This window comes from Panthera pardus, unplaced genomic scaffold (assembly GCF_024362965.1).
Source record: "Panthera pardus isolate Hobbes unplaced genomic scaffold, ASM2436296v1 HiC_scaffold_25, whole genome shotgun sequence".
Taxonomy (NCBI): Eukaryota; Metazoa; Chordata; class Mammalia; order Carnivora; family Felidae; genus Panthera; species Panthera pardus.
The window spans coordinates 29,614,355-29,635,265 of NW_026526821.1; the positions used below are offsets into that span (position 1 = coordinate 29,614,355).

At 49.3% G+C, this 20,911-nt stretch overlaps 1 protein-coding gene across 1 annotated transcript; it reads left to right on the top strand.

The window, feature by feature from the left end:
- Positions 1–11: 11 nt before the first annotated feature.
- On the top strand, positions 12–20,482 carry VPS16 (VPS16 core subunit of CORVET and HOPS complexes). The gene is made up of 24 exons (XM_019462718.2): positions 12–147; positions 13,692–13,780; positions 14,007–14,104; positions 14,186–14,314; positions 14,394–14,538; positions 14,664–14,779; positions 14,878–15,000; positions 15,130–15,185; positions 15,535–15,624; positions 15,731–15,825; positions 15,927–16,003; positions 16,457–16,588; positions 16,704–16,831; positions 16,968–17,003; positions 17,193–17,301; positions 17,470–17,604; positions 17,700–17,808; positions 17,900–17,997; positions 18,081–18,188; positions 18,505–18,582; positions 18,958–19,127; positions 19,210–19,306; positions 19,970–20,073; positions 20,190–20,482. The coding sequence occupies exons 1-24, from the start codon at positions 95–97 to the stop codon at positions 20,332–20,334; spliced, it is 2,520 nt and encodes an 839-aa protein (XP_019318263.1). The 5' UTR covers positions 12–94; the 3' UTR covers positions 20,335–20,482.
- Positions 20,483–20,911: the final 429 nt, after the last annotated feature.

Below are 20,911 nucleotides of genomic sequence, written 5' to 3' on the forward strand. Positions count from 1 at the left end.
CGTGACCCGGACGGGCGGAAGCGGAAGTGCCGGCCCGGAGCCCGCGCCCGGCGGGTGTCTCCTTTGCGCTGCCCAGCAGCCTCTGGCACCAGCCATGGACTGCTACACGGCGAACTGGAACCCGCTCGGGGACTCTGCCTTTTACCGGTGAGCCGCCCCGCCCTCCCGCGCGCGGTCCGGCTTACCCCGCTGGCCCGCCGACTAGAGTCTTCGGGCGGAGCCGGCGGCGCGCGCCCCCGTCACTGTGGGCGCTGGGGTCCGCCCCTCGCCGGCTCTCCCCCGGCGTCCACCACTTAACGCACAGCCGCCTAATGGCCAAGGGGCCGGGCCTTCCCCAGATCCAGGAGGGAAACTGAGGCAAGCACGGCGGTCACAGAAGTAGAGCAGCGTCTAACGCTGAAGCCCCGATATGTCAGCCTCCGGAAGGATGCTCAGATCACGTTGAGGGAGGCGGCCTGCGGGTGATAGCGAGTGTTTAGTCTCCTGCGGCGAAGTGCTGCCAAAGTCAGACTACAGGGGCGCTCCGCGGGAGGCGGGATCGCACGGCTGGCGGGCGGGGTAACAGCAAACCCAGGCTGGGAGAAGGGGGCAAGTCGTTTGTGAATTCAGGAGCAGCGCGAGTGAGGACCCTCAGTTAGGGGTAACCCTCTCCTGGAAGTCGTAGAGTCCTAAACTATTGATATGAAGTGTAAACCGGTCGCATCATTACCCTGATAAGGATTTTTCAATGGCGTCCCTTCTCTGTAGGTTAAAACACAAACTTCTTCTATTGGAACATCTGTAAGTCAGCCTCTGTTTGTCTCCAGCTCCATTTGCTCCTCTCCTACCCAATTCTTGTATTCGAGTTGCACAGAATTGCAGGACCCCAAAACACCGCCGTGTTTCATGGCTTCCCGATGTTTGCACCAGCTTTCAGTTCCTTCTGTGGGTACTGCCATTGCCCTCTTTATCTCACCGGAGAATTCTTGCTCATCTTTCAGGACTTGGTTCAAGGTTTCTTCCTGAAACCGTCGCTCTTCCAGTCCTAAGTCAGCTGACTTTCTTGGGCTTCATAGGGCCCAGTGTTACTTCTGTTATGAATGGTACAGTAGAGCAATATTTACATAGGTTTCTTATGGTATAAACTAAGTTCCTTGAGGACCAAGACTATGTTTATCTCTTTATGTCCAATGCATTTTTAGAACAATGCCTGCTGTGTAGTAATCCCATAAAGTTTTAAGAATACTTTTGATTGCACCTAAAGGTCAGAAGATACTGCACTGGGGTCGTATTTCAGTACAAAATACCCTGTTGTGTTAGTGAAACTCTATACCATTTTTATTCACATGTTAAAAGTTTTCAGCGTAATTTTTGATAACACAAAATGTTAGCTCTTAACACTTTCAAGATGGACAAATGCTTTGTGGCAATTTTTAGAGCTCAGTTGCTTTTGTTGTTTATTTATAATTATTATCTCTTGTAAATATGCATATACAATGTGAAAAAAATGCAGAAACTTAATGAAGAAGCAGTAAAGTCAGTAGGAAATAACAATGATTTCAACTGTTTTTTTTCTTGTGGAGAAGGGATATCATTTGACAGAAGTAGCCATACGACTTAGTGTTTACACATACAGCATACCCTTTTAAAAGTATGAAAACACACATTGTGTGTTTTGAAAATACATATTGCCTACACAGGTTTGTTAAATCCGAGAATGCTGAAGACAAAAGACGTCATTACCACAGAGCTCCTGTTTATCACAAAAAGTCTTAGCCTTGTTGATGCATCAGGAAAGTTTTAAATGAATGTCATTGTTGAGTATGTGCCATAGACATGACCTGTCTGGCTAGCCTCCCCTTACTTGTGCTGTACTGCCAGAAAGGGTAAAGGTCTAAGCCTTTGACTTTTGCTAATGAATGTTGAGCCATTCTCTGTTCTAGACACTGTGTTAAGTATCTGATATGTATTAACTTGTTTGTTTCATGACCCCATGGGGTAGTTATCATTAGCCCCATCTTACTGATGGGGAAACTGAGACGCAGAGCGATTAGGTAGACAGGTTACCCAGCCAGTAAGCGGTGGAGGCAGGCTTTGAATCCAGTCTTTTAGAACCTTTAAATGTGTTAAAGCATAGGGGTTTTTTTTGTGTTTTTTTTTTTTTTTAATGTTTATTTATTTTTGAGAGAAAGAGAGCAGGAGCATGAGCGGGAGTGGGGGAGGGGCAGAGAGAGAGGGAGACACAGAATCGGAAGCAGGCTCCAGGTTCTGAGCTGTCAGCACAGAGCCTCACTCTGGGCTCGAACTCACAAACCCTGAGACCATGAGCTGAGCGAAAGTCAGATGCTTAACCGACTAAGCCACCCAGGTACTCCTTTTGTTTTGTTTTGTTTTGTCTTGTTTTAACAGGAAAATATAACAGCATATTCTAGCTTCACCAGAGTGGAAAATTTTTTTTTAAGTTTACTTAAGTAACCTCTACACCCAATGTGGGGCTCCAACTCATGACCCCAAGTTCAAGAGTCGCATACTCTTGCAATTGAGCCAGCCAGGCTCCCCCAGAGTGGAAATGTTTTAAATGCAACTATTTGGTTTTATTCATATTTGTGCATAGCCTTATGCCAGGATATGTTCCAGTAAGTGAATTAATGATAAACAAGTGGCAGACATTGCCTTTCAAATCCTTTCTACAGGATAGGATTCTTTTGCATTGGAAGTAATGTTTTGGAAAGTTCACTGAATTTGGGAATGCAAGGAGAGGGAATGGTTACTAGTTCCTATGGAGTTCCAGAATTTTAGCCATTTTTATCCTGAAAACCAAACTTGGATTGATCCCGTTGATTAATTTTGCTCAACCCTTTGCCAGGCTTAGTGTGTAAATAAAAGACACTAAAGTGTCTTAGTGTGACCAATAAAAAGACAGACCCTGTCTACTCTCATGGAGCTTATAGCCAGCAAGAGAGACAGTTGATAACCATTAATGACTTAGTATTTGTTTAATCATAATCACCATAAAGAAGAGATATAGGGTCCTAAGAGAGTATATAGAATAGGCTGGAGGTTAGAGGTAAAGAAAACTTTCTGAAGGAAATATAATTCCCCCATCCAGGGGATGAGTAAACATAAGTGCAGGGACTGTGATGAAAAAGAGCATACATATACAAAGGCCCTGAGGCAGGAAAGACTAGGACACCCTCGATCATCTAAACAGAGAGCCAGTGTGGCTGGATTGCCACAGGTGTGTGTGTGTGTGTGTGTGTGTGTGTGTGTGTGTGTGTGTGTAACTTCTAGAGGCATTAGGGAGGACAAGTTAGAAGGGGCAAGCAAATATGGAGGCAAGGGAGACTGGTGAGGGGGCTGGAGGAATAGACGAGGGAAAAGTTGATGGTGGCAGTATGGTAGAAATGGAGAAAAAGGGATGCATCAGATATTTAGGGGACAAAATCAAAGGAGATTGTGATAGGTTGCACTCAGTAGGAAGGAGGTAGAGCAAGGAATTGAGGATGATTGGGGTTTTGGCTTAAGATAATGAGAAAGGAAGAGTGAGTTTTGTGCGGAAAGGGTTAGCTTGATTTGGGGCACATTATCTCAGGTACTTTAGAAACATCCCTTATGGTAAGAGAAAGGAGGCAAGATACATTATGTTCTCCTAAAACTCTTCTTAGAAAAGGGCTTGACTATTTTAGTAGGATTGCGGGGGGTGGGGGGGGTGTAACATGTAAACATGAACTTTGAAGATTTTGTCTTTAAGTAATTTCTACACCCAATGTGGGGCTTGAACTTACGCCCCCAAGATCAAGGGTCGCATGCTGTACCAACTGAGCCAGGTGCCCCTAAACACAAACGATTTTAAAAATTGTGGTTAAACATACATAATATAAAATGTCATGCCTTAACCATTCTAAGGTACATTCCAGTAGTAGTAAGTACATTCATGTTGTGCAATGAATCTCCAGAACTTTTTCATCGTGCACAATTGAAACTCTATAACCATTAAACAATAACTCCCCATTTTCCCCTTCCCCCAGCCCTGGTAGCCACCATTCTGGTTTCTTTTCTTTTCTTTTTTTTTAAATGTTTATTTATTCTTGAGACAGAGACAGAGTATGAACAGGGGTGGGGCAGAGAGAGAGGGAGACACAGAATCCGAAGCAGGCTCCAGGCTCTGAGCCGTCAGCACAGAGCCCGACGCGGGGCTCGAACCCACAAACCGCGAGATCATGACCTGAGCTGAAGTCGACGCCCAGCCGACTGAGCCACCCAGGCGCCCCGCCACCATTCTGTTTTCTGTTTCTGTTACTTCCACCTCGTGGCTGTTGTGAATAACGCTGCTAGGAACATGTGTGTGCAGATACCCCTTCGAGACTGTTCTCAGTTCTTTTGGATACTGAATGGAACTGCTGGGTTACATGTAATCCTGTTTATTTTTTTGGGAGGAATTCTCATACTTTTTTCCATGGCAGCTACACCATTTTACATTTCCAACAATGTACAAGAGTTCTTTAGTAGTACTTATTTTTGAGGCAGATTGGAATCGAAGGATTTCAGGGGTGATGGTGGGCTCTCCTTCAGGCCTGAGGATTTTGGAATAAGTAGATTGTTCCCCAAGGCTAGACTTGATGTGCCCCTTCCTCCCCAGTGGTTCAGTAGCCCCACGTGGACCCTTGAGGCAAAGGCTGGAGATCATCTGTTTTCACACAAGGCTCTTCCCACACTGTGGCGGACCATGCTTGGAACTGGGAACTTCCCAGGAGTTCAGCTGCACGGCCACAGGGATTTCTTCAGTGTTTCCTGGAGGGGGCTGGAACTGAGGCTGCAAGAGCTGCTAGGTTCAGTGATTTCCTGGTATTAGAATCCACGGTCTGTTTACTGCTGCTGAGATTTCCCACTTCTGGAACCCGGGAATAGAGGAGAAATATGGGACTGGCCTTCCTCATTAAGGCTGTGGCTGTCCTTATAAAAGTCCATACCCCTCGGCTCTTCTGAGAAGCCGCTCTCCCTGCTGCCTTTCACCTTGCCTATCCATACCCCATGCCACCACCCTGTAGGCACAGCTTGAGTCATCTGACTGTCCCTGAGAAGGCTTCTTCACCTCAAAGCCTTGGGAGGTGGTCCATGTTTTGTTGTTCTTCGCTCCCTGACTCTTAATTCGTGTACCCCGTGGAGGGGCTCTGCCCTCTTCCCAGCTAGGTCTGTGCTGCCGCCAGCCTCCTGAACCACATCCCCCACTGACTGATTGGACAGCTTCCTGGACATCCCAGCTCTTGCGACCTTCCAGGGTGACTTAAGTGGCCACCAGGCTTCATAGTTCCATGAGTTCTTCAAAAGTGACTTTATCTACGTTAGCCACCCTCCACCTGGCGCCTGTGTTCTTCCAGAACTGCTTTCCCTCTGAAACATTCAATTCAGGCAACTCCCTCTGTGACCATGAGCTCCTGTCTTCACTATACTCCGATACCTCCTAATACACCTGTCCTTCAACCTCATCGGGCTCCCCATCCCAGGAACCCTCTGTTCTCTTCGTATCATGCGCAGAGCCCCCTTCTATACACATGCCCCTCCCTGTCCAGCTTGGAGTGCAGCCATAGTCAGTCGTTTCAGTTTCTTGCCTTTTCCCCAACAACTTTGTTCCTTTGTCCTTTGGCTGCATCCGCCTGGCACAGGGGCACCTCCCAGTGCACCAGCCACTCACCATCTCTACCCGTGCCCAGGCTACTGAGTGCTGCCAGGCAGGCCACAGACAGGCAGGGTGGGACTACTGCAAATTGTGCCCACCAGCCTCAAGTGGGCCCTCGCAGTCCTTTTATGTGGGGTCAGCCTACACTCATCACAAGGGCTCTACTTTTCCTTTAAAAAAATTTTTTTTTAATGTTTATTTCTTTTTGAGAGAGAGAGAGCATGAGCAGGGGAGGAGCAGAGAGAGAGAGAGAGAGAGAGACAGAATTCAAAGCAGGCTCTGAGCCGTCAGCACAGAGCCCAACGCGGGGCTCGAACCCACGGACCGCGAGATCATGACCGGAACCGAAGTCGGACACTCAACCAACTTAGCCACCCAGGCGCTCCGCTGCTTTTCCTTTTAAAAGATTACACAACAATTCAAATAATTTCGAAATACTGCAAATCATAGTCTTCTTGGCCCCTCTGCCCAACAGCTGACTTCACCTTGTGCTTCCCAGAGAACTTGAAGTCACATAGAAGGGCTAAGACTTCCCCCTACCAAACCTGCCAGCTGTCTTTCCTGACCCAGTGAGATGTGCCTGTCTCCCTGCCTTCCCAGAAACCACGCACCATCCACCCACGGCCTCCCTCAGCCACAGGGCTTCTCCAGCTGTTGTCCAGGACCCCCTGCATCCAGGTCACCTGAGATGCCGGCTACAATGAGCTTCTGTGGCCAAACCTACTCCATTATCTCTGGGGCGGGTACTAGAAATGTGATCTGTATCTCCCCATCCTGACAAAAAATAAACTCCTCCATTCCACAGGTCCCTCCTTCTCACCCCTTCTTTCTTCTCACCGCTCTAGCCAAAGGTCTAAAGATTGCCATCTGTATTTGGTTCTGTTTTTTTCTCTTCCCACTGACCATTCACTCTGGTCAGACCACCCTATTCTTAGTGACATTCTGTCACTTCAGCGGACGGATCTCAGGCCTCATCTGAACTTTACTCCCTGGAACACTGGTTAGAGATGAATCTTCACTTCTCTCTTGGAAATACAACTTAACCTTTTACTGTGAACATTTTCAAGTGTACAACAAAGTAGAATAGTAGAATGAACACCCAGCACTATCAGTTAGGCTTAAAAATTGTTATGTTACAATATTTGCTTCAGCAATTTGGAAGTTAAATATTTTATGGGCACCTGAGTAGCTTAGCGGTTAAGCGTCCAACTCTTGGTTTCGGCTCAGGTCATGGTCTCATGGTTGGTAGGTTCAAGCCCCCCATTCAGCTCCATGCGGCAGGGTGGAGCTTGCTTGGGATTCTGTCTCCCTCCCTCTCTCCGCCTCTCCCATGCTTGTTCTCTCTCTCTCTCTCTCTCAAGAGAAATAAACTTTTTTTTTTAAGTTCAAATATACATAAACGTAGTAAAAGTAATTTAGTGGATCTTCATGTACTCATCACCTAGCTTCAATAAGTATCAGCAGTTTGCTATTTTCTTTTCATCTGTCCTCCCCCCACCCTTTTTAATATTTATTTATTTGAGAGAGACAGACAGCGTGAGCAAGGAAGGGGTAGAGATAGACGGAGACACAGAATCTGAAATAGGCTCCAGGCTCTGAGCTGTGAGCACAGAACCCGACCCGGGGCTCAAACTCATGAACTGTGAGATCATGACCTGAGCTGAAGTCAGACACTTAATTGACTAAACCCCCCAGGCATGCGTAGGCACATCTTTTCAATCAAATACTTTTTCTGCTATATTTTAAAATAAATTACAGACATAATTTCAATGTGCATTACTTTTTAAAAAATGACAATTTTTTTTCCTGTGAAAATGCAGTCTTTTCTATGAAACTGCAATACTATTTCACACCTAACAAAGTTAACATTTAAAATCATCTAACAACCAGTCCCTATTCAGACTTACCCAATTGTCTTCAAAGTGTCTTTTTATGTTTTTTTATTAAAAAAATTTTTTTTTATGTTTTTTTTTTTTTTCAACGTTTTTTATTTATTTTTGGGACAGAGAGAGACAGAGCATGAACGGGGGAGGGGCAGAGAGAGAGGGAGACACAGAATCAGAAACAGGCTCCAGGCTCTGAGCCATCAGCCCAGAGCCTGACGCGGGGCTCGAACTCACGGACCGCGAGATCGTGACCTGGCTGAAGTCGGACGCTTAACCGACTGTGCCACCCAGGCGCCCCTTTTTTTATGTTTTTATTTTATTTTTGAGAGAGACAGAGACAGAATGTGAGTAGGGGAGGAGCAGAGAGAGAGGGAGACACAGAATCCAAAGCAGGCTCCAGGCTCTGAGCTGTCAGCACAGAGCCCAACATGGGGCTCAAACTCACAAACTGCGAGATCATGACCTGAGCCGAAGTTGGATGCTCAACTGAGCCACCCACGTGCCCCCAAAGTGTCTTTTTATAACCAGTTCAAATCAAGGCCTAAACTAGACTTACTCGTTTGCTTACCTGTCTTAATTAAGTCTTTCATAAACTTGACTATTGTTATCCCCACTCCCACCCTTACCTTTTGTTTTTCATGACATTGACTGTTTAATAGACCATTGGTTTTATCTGGATTTGTCCCATTACTTCTTTGTGGTGCCTTTGAACTTGAACTGTGTAATCTATCGTAGTCTGAATTTCCTGAAACTGTGTTGTAGATCTAGAGGCTTGAATAGATTCAGGTTGAACATTTTGGACAAAAACATTTCATGGGTGATGCTGTGGTGTTTATGCTGCATGAAATCTGGAGGCATCATTACATCAGATTGTCCACTCTGAGGGAAGTTGATTGACCAGTGGGTTTGGCTGCTGATGGCCACCCCCTCCCTTGCAAAGTCATACATAATCAGCTTGCAGGCTGGTCCCCCCAGGAATGGTGCCATATTGGGATCAGATATTAGTCTCTGCTATTGGCAGAGAGATTAGCCACTCAACAGTAGTGTTAGGCCAGGTCAGCCTTGGGTAGGGAGGCTCCCAAGACATCTACCCCAAGTGAGGTTATCATAGGGTTTTCAAGCAGCCAAAGGCTAGTCTCCTTGGACATAGGAAGGCAACCTACTTCCATTGTTTGCAGGTTTCAGGATCCAATTCTTTTCCTCATAAGAGCCATCAATTCTCACACGAGAAATGGTATGTTGGTGATTTAACAACCCACACAATTAAATTTTGTGTTTGATTTTTAGCAGTAAGAGGCGGTGTGGCCACAAGAAAGAAGAGATTCTGTTAGGGCTGTAATGGAAGCTTTCTGCTTCTCAGACCATGACTTGAGCTGAAAGTTAATGAGCGCAAACTTGTCGTTTTCTCTTTGTAAATGTCCAAGTGCACTCAAAATAATCTGTCCCAATCCCCAGCCCTTACAATCACCATTACTGCCATACATTCGAGCCCAGAAGTCACCCCAAGGTGCATGTTTGACTTGGCATTTCACCACAGTAAACCGCAGGCTTGATTAATTGTGGTGCCACTTCATGCAGTAGGTGACTAGCATTTGTTTCCCTTTGCCGGGAAAAAACACTCAGCACTGCCCTCAAGCCCAAGCACACAACCAAACCAATCCCCAAATCGCATCTTTAGGAGTCTGTCTTCTGCCACCACTCCCTGCACCAGGTTTATAGCAGTTTGGGTCCAGTTGGGAGACTTAAACTGAGAGAGTTTAATAAACATGAAGAATTATTAAACTGATAAAAGAGTAAGTATAAGGTAAAAGAAAGTTTTGTGTGAATCACCCAGGGCTGAGGGAGAGTACCCAAAGAATGACAAACTTGGAAGGGAATCTCCTCCCCAGGCTGGAATTCAGATCTTGCTGGAGAAAATAAAAATTGCAGCCCACTGGAGAGTAAAGTTCACTGGTTTGCCCGGACCAGAGCTGGTCCCCGGTTGCTGGGCAAGCAAGAAGCAGCCCTCTGGAGTTCAGAAGGTAGGGGGACACAGGCGAGCTGCGGCTGGTGGCCAAGGGGGTGGGCATGGAATGGAATGGTGGTAATGGTGTAGAGAGGCAGCCAGGAGCACATGGTGTCTGTAAGCTGAGCCACAAGCAGTGGTTGGGTGCACAGGTGTGCGGAGGGGGTCGGTGGAAACCTAAGGGCACAGGCAGGGTAGCCAGTGGACAGGCAGGCATCTTGGCAGCAGAGGAAGTAGAGCCTGGTATGGGCAGGAGTCTAGGAGTGTGGTGTCTGGACCAGGGAGCCACGGGAAGGTGATTCCGGGTGAACTCCAACTGGAAGCAGTCAGGAGAGCCCGGTCCGCATCCCTCCAAGCGCCCTCTACTGAGAAAGGTTAAGATCACACTGTGGAGGAGAAATGCATAAAGACACGCTGTCTGTTCTCACAGAACAGTGTCGGAGGGTGATTTTGGAGCTACGAGGCAATAAATTGATAACTGGCGTGGTAGGTCTGTGTGAACATCTATTTTCCCATCAGATTTTCATGGAATGATTTTAGTAACAAAATGTCAAAAAATGCACATGGGTTATCAAAAATTCAAATAATGCAAAAGTCTAAAAGTTGGCAGTCCCCCAACATCCCTCCTTCATTCACCACCCTCCCCACAGGTACCCACTATCTCTGGCTGAATTCAGCTCCATGTCTCTGAGCATTTTTCCATGTGTTTACACACCTACATATAATTATATGTAAATATGCTTGTCAAAAGTATGTGCTCAGTTTTTGTATAAAATAAATGGGTTAACATGGTTCCTACTGAGCTGCACCTTTTGTTGGTATTTAACAGGACATCTAGAAATCATTCATGTCAGTACACAGACTCAGCTTATTAATGGCCACATAATATTCCTCAGAATGGGCATCCCATAGTTTATTTAACCGGCACTGTACTGAAGGGGGTTTTTCTAGGATTTGGGGGAGAACTAAAAGGTCACTTGACTCTTACATATTTTTAATATACAGAATTTTTTTAAGTTTATTTATTTTTTTTTTTTTTGAGAGAGAGAGAGAGTATGTGAGGTGAAGAGGGGCAGAGAGAGAGGGAGACACAGAATCCAAAATAGGCTCCAGGCTCTGAGCTGTCAGCACAGAGCCCGACGCGAGGCTCGAACCCACGGACCGTGAGATCATGACCTGAGTTGAAGTCGGACGCTTAACCGACTGAGCCACCCAATATACAGAATTTTAATTTTTATGTAATAAAATCTTTTTTTCCCTTGATAATTTCTAGGTTTTCTGTCTTGCTCTGAAAGACTTTGCCATAGTTCACATTATAAAAATATTAGCTCATATTTTCTCAAGGTTTTTGTGTTTAGTTTTTGAATATTTTCACATAAAATAGTATGATTATAGCTCTTGACCATTTTTATTTTCTTTTGGTTTTATGTTCATTTTTGAAAATGACTCAGAGCCTTTTGTATTTTTAAGAAAAGTACCTCTTTTCCACATGTCACAGACATTTTCGAAAATCCCTTATCGTTGTTTGTCTTCATAGTTTGTCTTCAGTGGATTTTTTTAAATCTATGAAAGTTTTTTAATGTTAATCATTTTAATAAATAACCATTCAAGTGATTTAAAAACTCAAAGTCCCTTTCCCATCCCTGTCCCTATTCAACTGGATTCCACCCCGTCACCTACCAGTAACCAGTTACTAGATTCTTAGAAATCTTTCCAGAATCTTTTTCTTCAAATGGAAGCAAATACAAAGCACATGTATTGTTTTACCCCTTTTTATATAGAAGTTTACAAAAGTCCATTTTTATTTAGACTCATTTGTTGTTCTTTTTTTGTGACTTCTGGGTTATGTATCATGCTTAGAAATTGTTTCTATTTTGAGAATGTGAAAATAACCAAGATTTGTTCTGATACGGCTTTATTTTTTTTAACATTCAAAGTTTGAATTCCATCTGGAAAATATTTTATTGTAGAGATTAAGTAATGAAATAGCGTTCATGGAAATTCTTTCCATATGGCCCATTGTCTCATTTCAAGTATCAATTTGCAACAATTTGAAATGACATCTCTAGTAATGCTAGTAATGCTCAATTCCCAGTTCTTTTTCTGGACTCTTTTCTCTTCCATCAATCTATTTGCTTATTCCTGTGCCAAAACAACAGTTTTAATCAACTTTAGTTTTATATACTGTATTTGATATTTGGTATATGTCTGTTGTTTTATTTTCAAAATATTTTTAGATATTTTCCAACATTTTCTGTTTAAGATATTTTTTTTTTCTGCAAATGAGTTTTGGAATCAGTTTGCTCTTCTAGTACCCCCCCCCCCCAAATTGGGAGAATTTTTATTGGAATTCTTGTGTACTCATAGATCATTTTGGGATGTTTCGTCATGTCTTCTGTGTCCTTTGATTTTTTTTTTCAAATTTTTATTTAAATTACAGTTCATTAACATACAGTGTAATGTTAGTTTCAGATGTAGAATTTAGTGATTGATCACATACACACAACACCTGGTGCTCATCACAGAAGGGGCCTCTGTAATGCCCACCACCTATTTAACCCATCCCCCTGCCCACCTCCCCTCCAGTAACCCTAAGTTTGTCCTCTGTAGTTAGGAGTATTATTTCCTGGTTTGCCTCTCTTTTTTCCCCCCCTATGATTTTATTTTGTAAAAATGTTTGTTAGGTTTATTCTTGCCTATTGTCATTTTATTGCTGTCATGATTAGGATCTTTTAGAGTTATATTTCTAATTGATTCTTGCTATGGTATAGAAAAGTTATTGGTATAGAAAATATGTAGGTTTTTGTTGATTGCCGTACTGAGCTCTTTTGTTCATTCTCCCATAGACTACTTTGGATTTTCTTTCTTTTTTTTTTTTTTTTTTTTGAGAGAGAGAGGGCACAAGTGATTGAGGGGCAGAGAGAGAGAGAGAATCCCATGAGGGTCAGAGAGAGACAGAGGGGCTGGAAGAGAAAGAGAAACATGACTCACCCAAAGCCGGGCTCGTTTTTTACCCGAAGTGGGGCTTGTGTTTACCTGAAGCGGAGCTCGAGTCATCTGATGCAGGACTCGAACTCATGAACTGGGAGATCATGACCTGAGCCGAAGTCAGATGCTTAACCAACTGAGCCACCCAAGCGTCCTGCTTTGGATTTTCTAAGTAGACAATCACATTATTTGTGAATAGAGCAAACTCACTCCTTCTCCAAAATAAAAACTTCTTTTTTTTCTTAAATTATTTTGGCTAGAACCCCGAAAAGAATGTCAAATAGAAGGTAATGGTAGGCATCTTTCTGATTCTTATCAGGACGACTCCTGAAATGATACTGGAGGAAACACTCCCCTTAAATACTGCTTTCTCTTCGTTTTCTGGGATAGTGCTCGTTCCTTCTCTGTCCCCTTGTCTCCACCTTGAGCCATCAAATGACGGCATGTGTCAGGTGTCCCACGCTGTCTTCACACAGTGTGCACTCTCTTGGAGATCCACATGTCTCAGATTGCAGCCATCTCATGCGGGCTTGTGATTTTTGTTACCTTGCATAAGCTGAGCGTTCAGAGATTGACATCTACCCAGGACTCTGTCCCCAGCTCTGGACTCACCGAAGAGCTCTTCTTGGATTTCTCTCAGCCACTGCTAACTCAATGCCTCTAAAACGGAGTTCATTATCAGCCAGTGTTGAGCTGGACCCCTGGCTATAAAGCCCACAACCTGATTTGGTGTTAAGAACCAGACATAGAGGAAAGTCTGCCTGCCCTGAGAGACCCTCTCAGAGGGTCTTATTTCCTGCTGATGCAGGCACAAAGCCAGCCCACCCCACCCTGGCCCTACCTTAGTTTGTACCTACCTAGTCCTACCTGGATATTGGCTGCACAGCCAGCCTCCTGTGCCAGGAGCTCCTGCCATCCTTGGACGGGAGAATCACATCCTGCACTGCCAGCACCGTCTGCTCCCTCACCTGCCGTCCCTATGCAACTAGTGGTCAGGGGCCCTAGATGTTTCTGGTCATCACCCTCTCCCACCTGTGGGGGGCCTCGACTGCCTTGTGAAGGGCGAATGGAGGTTTTAGGGGTTCTTCTGGGGCTCACTCCCATCTGGAGGCAGGGTCATGAGGAGGCTAATCTCTGCTTGCCTCTGCACGGGCAGGAAATATGAGCTGTACAGCATGGACTGGGACCTGAAGGAGGAACTCAGGGATTGCCTGGTAGCTGCTGCGCCCTACGGGGGCCCCATTGGTATGTCACCCGTCTGCCACTGCCTGCTCCGGGACAACAGGGTGGACTCAAGGTCCATGATTCTCGGGGGCCTTGCTGTCGGGTGGTTCTTGCTGATGTGTGCCACTCCGATTCCCCCCCACCTCTCACCCCCTACTGAGATGCTTTAAATTGTGGTTCTCCTGAAGCCTGCTTCATATGGGGTGGGCCTGGGGACCTGGACAGAAAATCTCTTCGTAAACGACAGCACTGTTGAGGAACCCGTGGCGGAAGGAGAAGGCTGCCAGCGTACGGCCAGTGCTTGAGATCTATTCTGCTTCCGGCCTGCCTCTGGCCAGTCTGCTGGTGAGCATGCCTGACCCACCTTGGGGCTCGGCTGGGTCCGTGCCCCAAGGACAGCCTCAGGAACCTCCCTCTCCTCTGCAGTGGAAGAGTGGGCCCGTGGTGTCCCTAGGCTGGTCAGCTGAAGAGGAGCTGCTCTGCGTGCAGGAGGATGGTGGAGTGCTGGTGTACGGGCTTCACGGTGACTTCCGGAGACACTTCAGCATGGGCAATGTAGGGGCCACAGGGGGCTGGGGAAAGGGATGCAGTCCGTGACTCTGTGGCCCCCTCAACCCTCGGCCCCTCTCCCCAGGAGGTGCTCCAGAACCGGGTTCTGGACGCCCGGATCTTCCATACTGAGTTTGGTTCAGGGGTGGCCATCCTCACCGGGGCCCACCGCTTTACTCTCAGTGCCAATGTCAGTGACCTCAAACTCCGCCGGATGCCAGAGGTGCCAGGTGAGCCCTGACATCCCCAAGACAGCCATTCAGTGCCTACAGATGTGCCTCCAGACTGTGGGGCCAACAGAGGCGGAGGCTGTGGGCTCTGGTCATCCTGAAGCCGTCCTCTTCCCCGGCCACAGGTCTGCAGGGTGCACCTTCGTGCTGGACCGCCCTCTGCCAGGACCGAGTTGCACACATTCTTCTGGCTGTGGGGCCTGATCTTTACCTCCTGGACCAGTCCGCCTGCTCCGCAGTGGTGAGGGCCCCGGCAGGGGAGTGAAATGGAAGGGGTGAGGGAGGCGGGGGGGAAGCTCGGAAAAATCAACATCTGGTGTCCCCCCTGGCCTGCCCCAGACACCCTCTGGCCTGGCGCCAGGAGTGAGCAGCTTCCTGCAGATGGCTGTCTCCTTCACCTACCGACACCTGGCACTCTTCACGGACACAGGCTACATCTGGATGGGGACAGCATCACTCAAGGTGTGATCCTGGGATGACACAGGGCACTGTGCCTTGTCCAGGAGCGATCTGTTAGGGGCAGGGGTGGGGCTTTTTAACCAGACTGGTAACTACTGAGACAAGGCCATGGTGTTCCCTGTGCCCTTTCAGGAGAAGCTGTGTGAGTTCAACTGTAACATCCGGGCCCCCCCAAAGCAGATGGTCTGGTGAGGATGGGGGTGTTATGCTGGGGGTGGGCACAACCTCGTTTCCTGGAACACCTGGATTCATCCTGTCCACTGGCCATGCCAGGTGGAGCTTGCATCTTGTCTTCTCTGCCACTGCATACTTGAGGGAAACCCCTGCCCCCGCTGTGGGCCCCAGATGCCCCTGGGAGCTGACAGCACAGGGGTAGAGGGAAGCAGATGTCAATCGGAACGGGATAAGGGGTAGCACGTATGTGCAGGGCTCTACCAAGGCAAAGTGGTGTAAGCAGTGATGTGGGAGAATGGGAGATGTGGCTGTGCTGGCTGGCGGTGTCCTGTGTGTCCCAGATGTGTGTGATGCTGCCCACAGGTGCAGCCGCCCTCGCAGCAAAGAGAGGGCCGTTGTGGTGGCCTGGGAGAGGCGGCTAATGGTGGTGGGTGATGCGCCCGAGAGCATCCAGTATCCTTGGAGGACTGCCTGGGGGCGGGGGTGGGAGGGAAAGAGAGGGAGGTTCACCTACCTCGCCCCATTTCTGGGTGCTGTTGGGAACCTTGACCAAGCTCAGGTTTGTGCTGGACGAAGACTCCTATTTGGTTCCTGAGCTGGATGGGGTCCGCATCTTCTCTCGTAGCACCCACGAGTTCCTACATGAGGTTCCAGGTGAGGCCCTCACAAGGGCACCATGTGACCCAAGGCAGGATCAGGTCATCGAGTGCTGAGGATTCCCTACCCCACTAACCCGCACCATCTCCCTCCCCTAGTGGCCAGCGAGGAGATCTTCAAAATTGCCTCGATGGCCCCTGGAGCACTGTTGTTGGAGGCCCAGAAAGAGTATGAGGTAAAGCCCTGGGCTTCTCCCTGGGCCCCAGGATGTTCTCCTTTCCCTTCTTAATTGGCTCAGCCCTGTGCCCCTGGCTGGGCATGGTGGACTCAGCCAGGTGCCACTTGTCAAGAGAAGAGTCCGGGCTGGACACTGGGCTGGAGAGAGTCAGCTCAGGTGCACTGGAGTGTCCTCCGTGTGGTGATGGGGAGGCGCAGGGAGCCCTTACTCACCTCAGCCCAGGCACAAGTCAGTGTTACTATCCGGGCCCCTCGCTGGCAGTTGTGGGCTGATACGGGGGGCAGGTATGGGCACCTCAGGTGGACTGCGGGCTGAAGGGGTTTGGGCTTTGGCCTCTGCAGCCCCTCCAAACCAGCCCATGTGAAGCACAGTCCGGAGGGACGGGGGACCAGACACGGGGTGTTCTCTGTCATGGCACTCCATCCCTGGTACCCTTCCCCCACCCCCCAGAAAGAGAGCCAGAAGGCAGACGAGTACCTACGGGAGATCCAGGAGCTGGGGCAGCTGACCCAGGCCGTGCAGCAGTGCATCGAGGCCGCGGGACATGAGCACCGGCCAGACATGCAGAAGAGCCTGCTCAGGGTTGGCCTGGACAGCGGGGCTGCTGGGGGGCTGGTGCTGGGCAGGGGGTGTGCTGGCAGGAGGGGTGTGTGTGTGTGGGGGTGGGTAAGACCTCTTGACCTCTGGCTCTTCTCAGGCGGCCTCCTTTGGGAAGTGTTTCCTCGACAGATTTCCACCTGACAGCTTCGTGCGCATGTGTCAGGACCTGCGTGTGCTCAATGCCATTCGGGACTATCACATCGGGATCCCCCTCACTTATAGCCAGTATCCTCAGGCGAGCTACAAGGATGTTTACAGCCAGTGGTGGTAGGCGAAGGGGGAGGGACTGAAGATGCTTCCTGAAAGTCCTTGGCAAATAGGGCTTATCCCCCAGCTGGATCCTTAACCAAGTAATTTACAGATATAAGCAACTCACCATCCAGGTGCTGCTGGACAGGTACAGCAAACCCCAGGATTCTGGGAGGAGGGCTGTATGTGGGCAGGCGTCACAGCCCCTGCTGGATTCTTGTGGTCACTGTTCCTCACCTGTTTCTCTGGGATCTGGGAGGCCTGAGTTACAGGCTGGGGTCAGGCTGCCCTCTCTATCCCACCTCACTCTTGTACCCTTTACCCCCTCGCCTGCCAGGCTTGTGTTGCGAAGGCTTTACCCCCTGGCGATCCAGATTTGTGAGTACCTGCGCCTTCCTGAAGTGCAGGGTGTCAGCAGGATCCTGGCCCACTGGGCCTGCTACAAGGTGAAGATATAGGGTGGGGTTCAAGGGCATATAGGGGATTCCAGGCCCTGGTGAGGTATAGGAAATATGAAGTGTAGAGCTGAAGGTGTAGATCGTGATAGAGGGCAAGTGGGGGTGTAGGGTGAAGGGTGAGATCTAGGTGTGTGTGACCACTCCCTCTATCTGCAGGTGCAACAGAAGGACGTGTCCGACGAGGATGTTGCTCGGGCCATTAACCAGAAGCTGGGGGACACGCCTGGCGTCTCTTACTCTGACATTGCTGCGCGGGCCTATGGCTGTGGCCGCACAGAGCTGGCCATCAAGGTGTGGGCGCCCAGCCCTGTCCAGATGCTCTGACATTGGTATTAGAGGCCACCAGGCCAGCTCCTTCTCTCTGTGCCTGTCTCCCCACCCCACAGCTGCTGGAGTATGAGCCACGCTCTGGGGAGCAGGTACCCCTTCTCCTAAAGATGAAGAGGAGCAAACTGGCGCTGAGCAAGGCCATTGAGAGTGGGGACACTGATCTGGGTGAGCAGGGTTTGGAGGAGGGCCAGGCTGGGGCCCCTGGGCTAAGCAAGGGGCCAGGCTGGAGTCCCTACATCACCTTATTGTCTTTTAGTGTTCACGGTGTTGCTGCACCTGAAGAATGAGCTAAATCGAGGAGATTTTTTCATGACTCTTCGGAACCAGCCCATGGCCCTGAGTTTGTACCGACAGGTGCGCCCTGGGCAGGGGTGGGGCTGGAGCCTCCTGAGCCCCTGAGTTGGCCTTGCTGACTGCCTGCCTGTCCATGGCCCCAGTTCTGTAAACATCAGGAGCTAGAGACGCTGAAGGACCTCTACAATCAGGATGACAACCACCAGGAGCTGGGCAGCTTCCACATCCGAGCCAGCTATGCTGCAGAGGAGGTCTGAGGTCCACGGCCGGGTGGGGCCCGTGGGCTGGGCTGTCGGTCAGGTTCCTTCTCCAGGGATCTAGGCCTCCTGGTACATGCCCCATCTGGTCCTTCTGCTGCGGGAGATTCTGGGAAGACGTGAGGCCAGGATGGTGGTTGGTCCCAGAGGAGCTAGCCTCCCCCCTGGGGACACCAGAGTGGTGCACCCAGAGGGTAAGGCTGGCCCTGGCAACCCTGGGCACAGGGACCGGGGAGAGAAGTGTACCCCGAATGAGGATGGCTGATTTCCTTTGTGCTGTGAGCTCAGGCTTCCCTTCTTGTGGCTGTAGCGTATCGAGGGGCGGGTTGCAGCTTTGCAGACAGCAGCTGACGCCTTCTACAAAGCCAAGAACGAGTTCGCAGCCAAGGTTTGGCTTTCTTTCTTTCTTTCTTTCTTTTTCTTTCTTTCTTTCTTTCTTTCTTTCTTTCTTTCTTTATGTTTATTTGTTTGTTTTTCAGAGAGAGGGGGAGAGGGAGAGGGGGAGCCTGTGCCAGCAGGGGAGGGGCAGAGAGAGAAACAGAGAATCCCCAGCAGGCTCCGCACTGCCAGTGCAGAGGCTGATGCAGGGCTCAGCCTCTGAACTGTGAGATCATGAGCTGAACCAAAATCATGAGTCAGATGCTTAACCAACTGAGCCACCCAGGCTCCCCCTCATTCCTCTTTTCTAAGAACCCCCTCTCCTCCTCTCCCGGTCTTTCCTCCTTGTCCCTGTCATCCCCATCCTGCCTCATCTCCATCCCAGGCCACAGAGGATCAAATGAGGCTCCTACGGCTGCAGCGACGCCTAGAAGATGAGTTGGGGGGCCGGTTCCTGGACTTGTCTCTACACGACACGGTCACTACCCTCATCCTTGGAGGCCACAACAAGCGCGCAGAGCAGCTGGCACGTGACTTCCGCATTCCTGACAAGAGGTGGGTTAGGGCAGCCGGCTGCAGATGGGTCCTGGGACCACCTGCCCATCCTGCGATACCTTCAAGCCCAGCTTCCCCGCAGGCTCTGGTGGCTGAAGCTGACTGCCCTGGCCGATCTGGAAGACTGGGAGGAGCTAGAGAAGTTTTCAAAGAGCAAGAAATCACCCATTGGCTACCTGGTGAGACACGGGCCGTCCCTGTGCCCCACCTTCAGGCAGGGTAGTCCTGGGGAGAGAACCAGGCCCAGAGATAGGCAAGCAGATGGCCCATTCATGCATCTGTTCAGCTGTCCCACGTAGTTAGCAGGTGCTTCCCGTGTCTGCACACTTGTGGGCCAGATCTGTGGGAGAGCAGGCTGTTAGGCCGCAGATGTTGGTGAGAGAAGGAATGAACTGCTTTCTCCAAGGAGGCCCACAGCCCACACCATGTGCCTAAAGGGGAAGGTCTTGTTTGAGTAGGGGGTGGAGGGGCACTGGGAGGGCATGTGCGGGAGGCAGTTGGAGGACACCGAGGAGGTTTGTTTTCTGTGGCAGGTGGATCAGTAGGTGGGATAAGGGCAGCCATGAGAGAAAACACAGGCCCCGAGAAGCCAAGAGACTTCTATTGTGAGAGGGTGGCAGCAGATGGTGGAGCCTCAAGGCACTAACAGATCTGTGGTTTAGGTGGTTTCTGCCCTGAGAATGTTGAGATCACAACTGTTGGACATGTCAGGGAGGGGGTGGGATGGGGTTATATATACTGAAGGATATATGAAATGCATAGGGGCAGTGTGCCCTTTGGACTTTTGCTCATAAGAGAGAGGATCTGACATACCTTCTCTTTCCACCCCTTCCTCTCTTAAGCCCTTTGTTGAGATCTGCATGAAGCAACACAACAAATATGAGGCCAAGAAGTATGCCTCCCGTGTGGGTCCGGAGCAGAAGGTCAAGGCCTTGCTTCTCGTTGGGTGTGTCATCTGAGAGCCCTGTGGGTGCTGGGTGGCTGAGCCAGTGGGCTGATGAGGGGCATGGTTTGTGCCCTTGGGCAGACAGACACCATCTCCTCTCCTGCTCACAACCACAGGGATGTGGCTCAGGCCGCAGATGTGGCCATCGAGCACAGGAACGAAGCAGAGCTGAGCCTTGTATTATCCCACTGCACTGGAGCCACAGATGGGGCCACGGCCGACAAAATTCAGCGGGCTAGGGCACAAGCCCAGAAGAAGTGAGGGGCTCACCCCACACATCTCCTTGAGCTCTAGCCTTGGCCGAAGCGTCACTGCGCATCCAGCTTCTCCCCCAGAGCTAAGCGGAGGAGCTGGGGTGGGGTCGGAGCCAGGGGTCTGGATGTAAATAAAGTTGGGACATTTTAGAGTGCTTGTCGTATGCAGTCCAGCCTAAGCAAAAGCATGCTGGAGGCAGAACCATCCAGGTGCCTCAGCAGAACTCTATGTGTTTGATTATTTTGGGGCTGAAGGGGGAGCTGCTCAGCAACATTTACAAGAGACTTGCCCCTCTCCACTATTACAGAAGGAAGCCCCCCTCAAGCTCACAGCCCTTAGGAAGCTTACAGGGGGCTGTGCAAAACTCAAGCAGCAGCTCATCAAGAGCCGCACTGAAAAGCATTATACACATACACATAAGAACCATGCCAAACACTTCACCATTGCTATTTCCTTTATTCCACAAGACCGCCCTATGAGATAGGTAACATCACCCCCTTTTACAAAAGAGGAAATTGCGGACCGAGGAGGTTTGGTAACAGTGAGTATGTGGCAAAACTGGGATCTGAAACCAGGTTGTGCT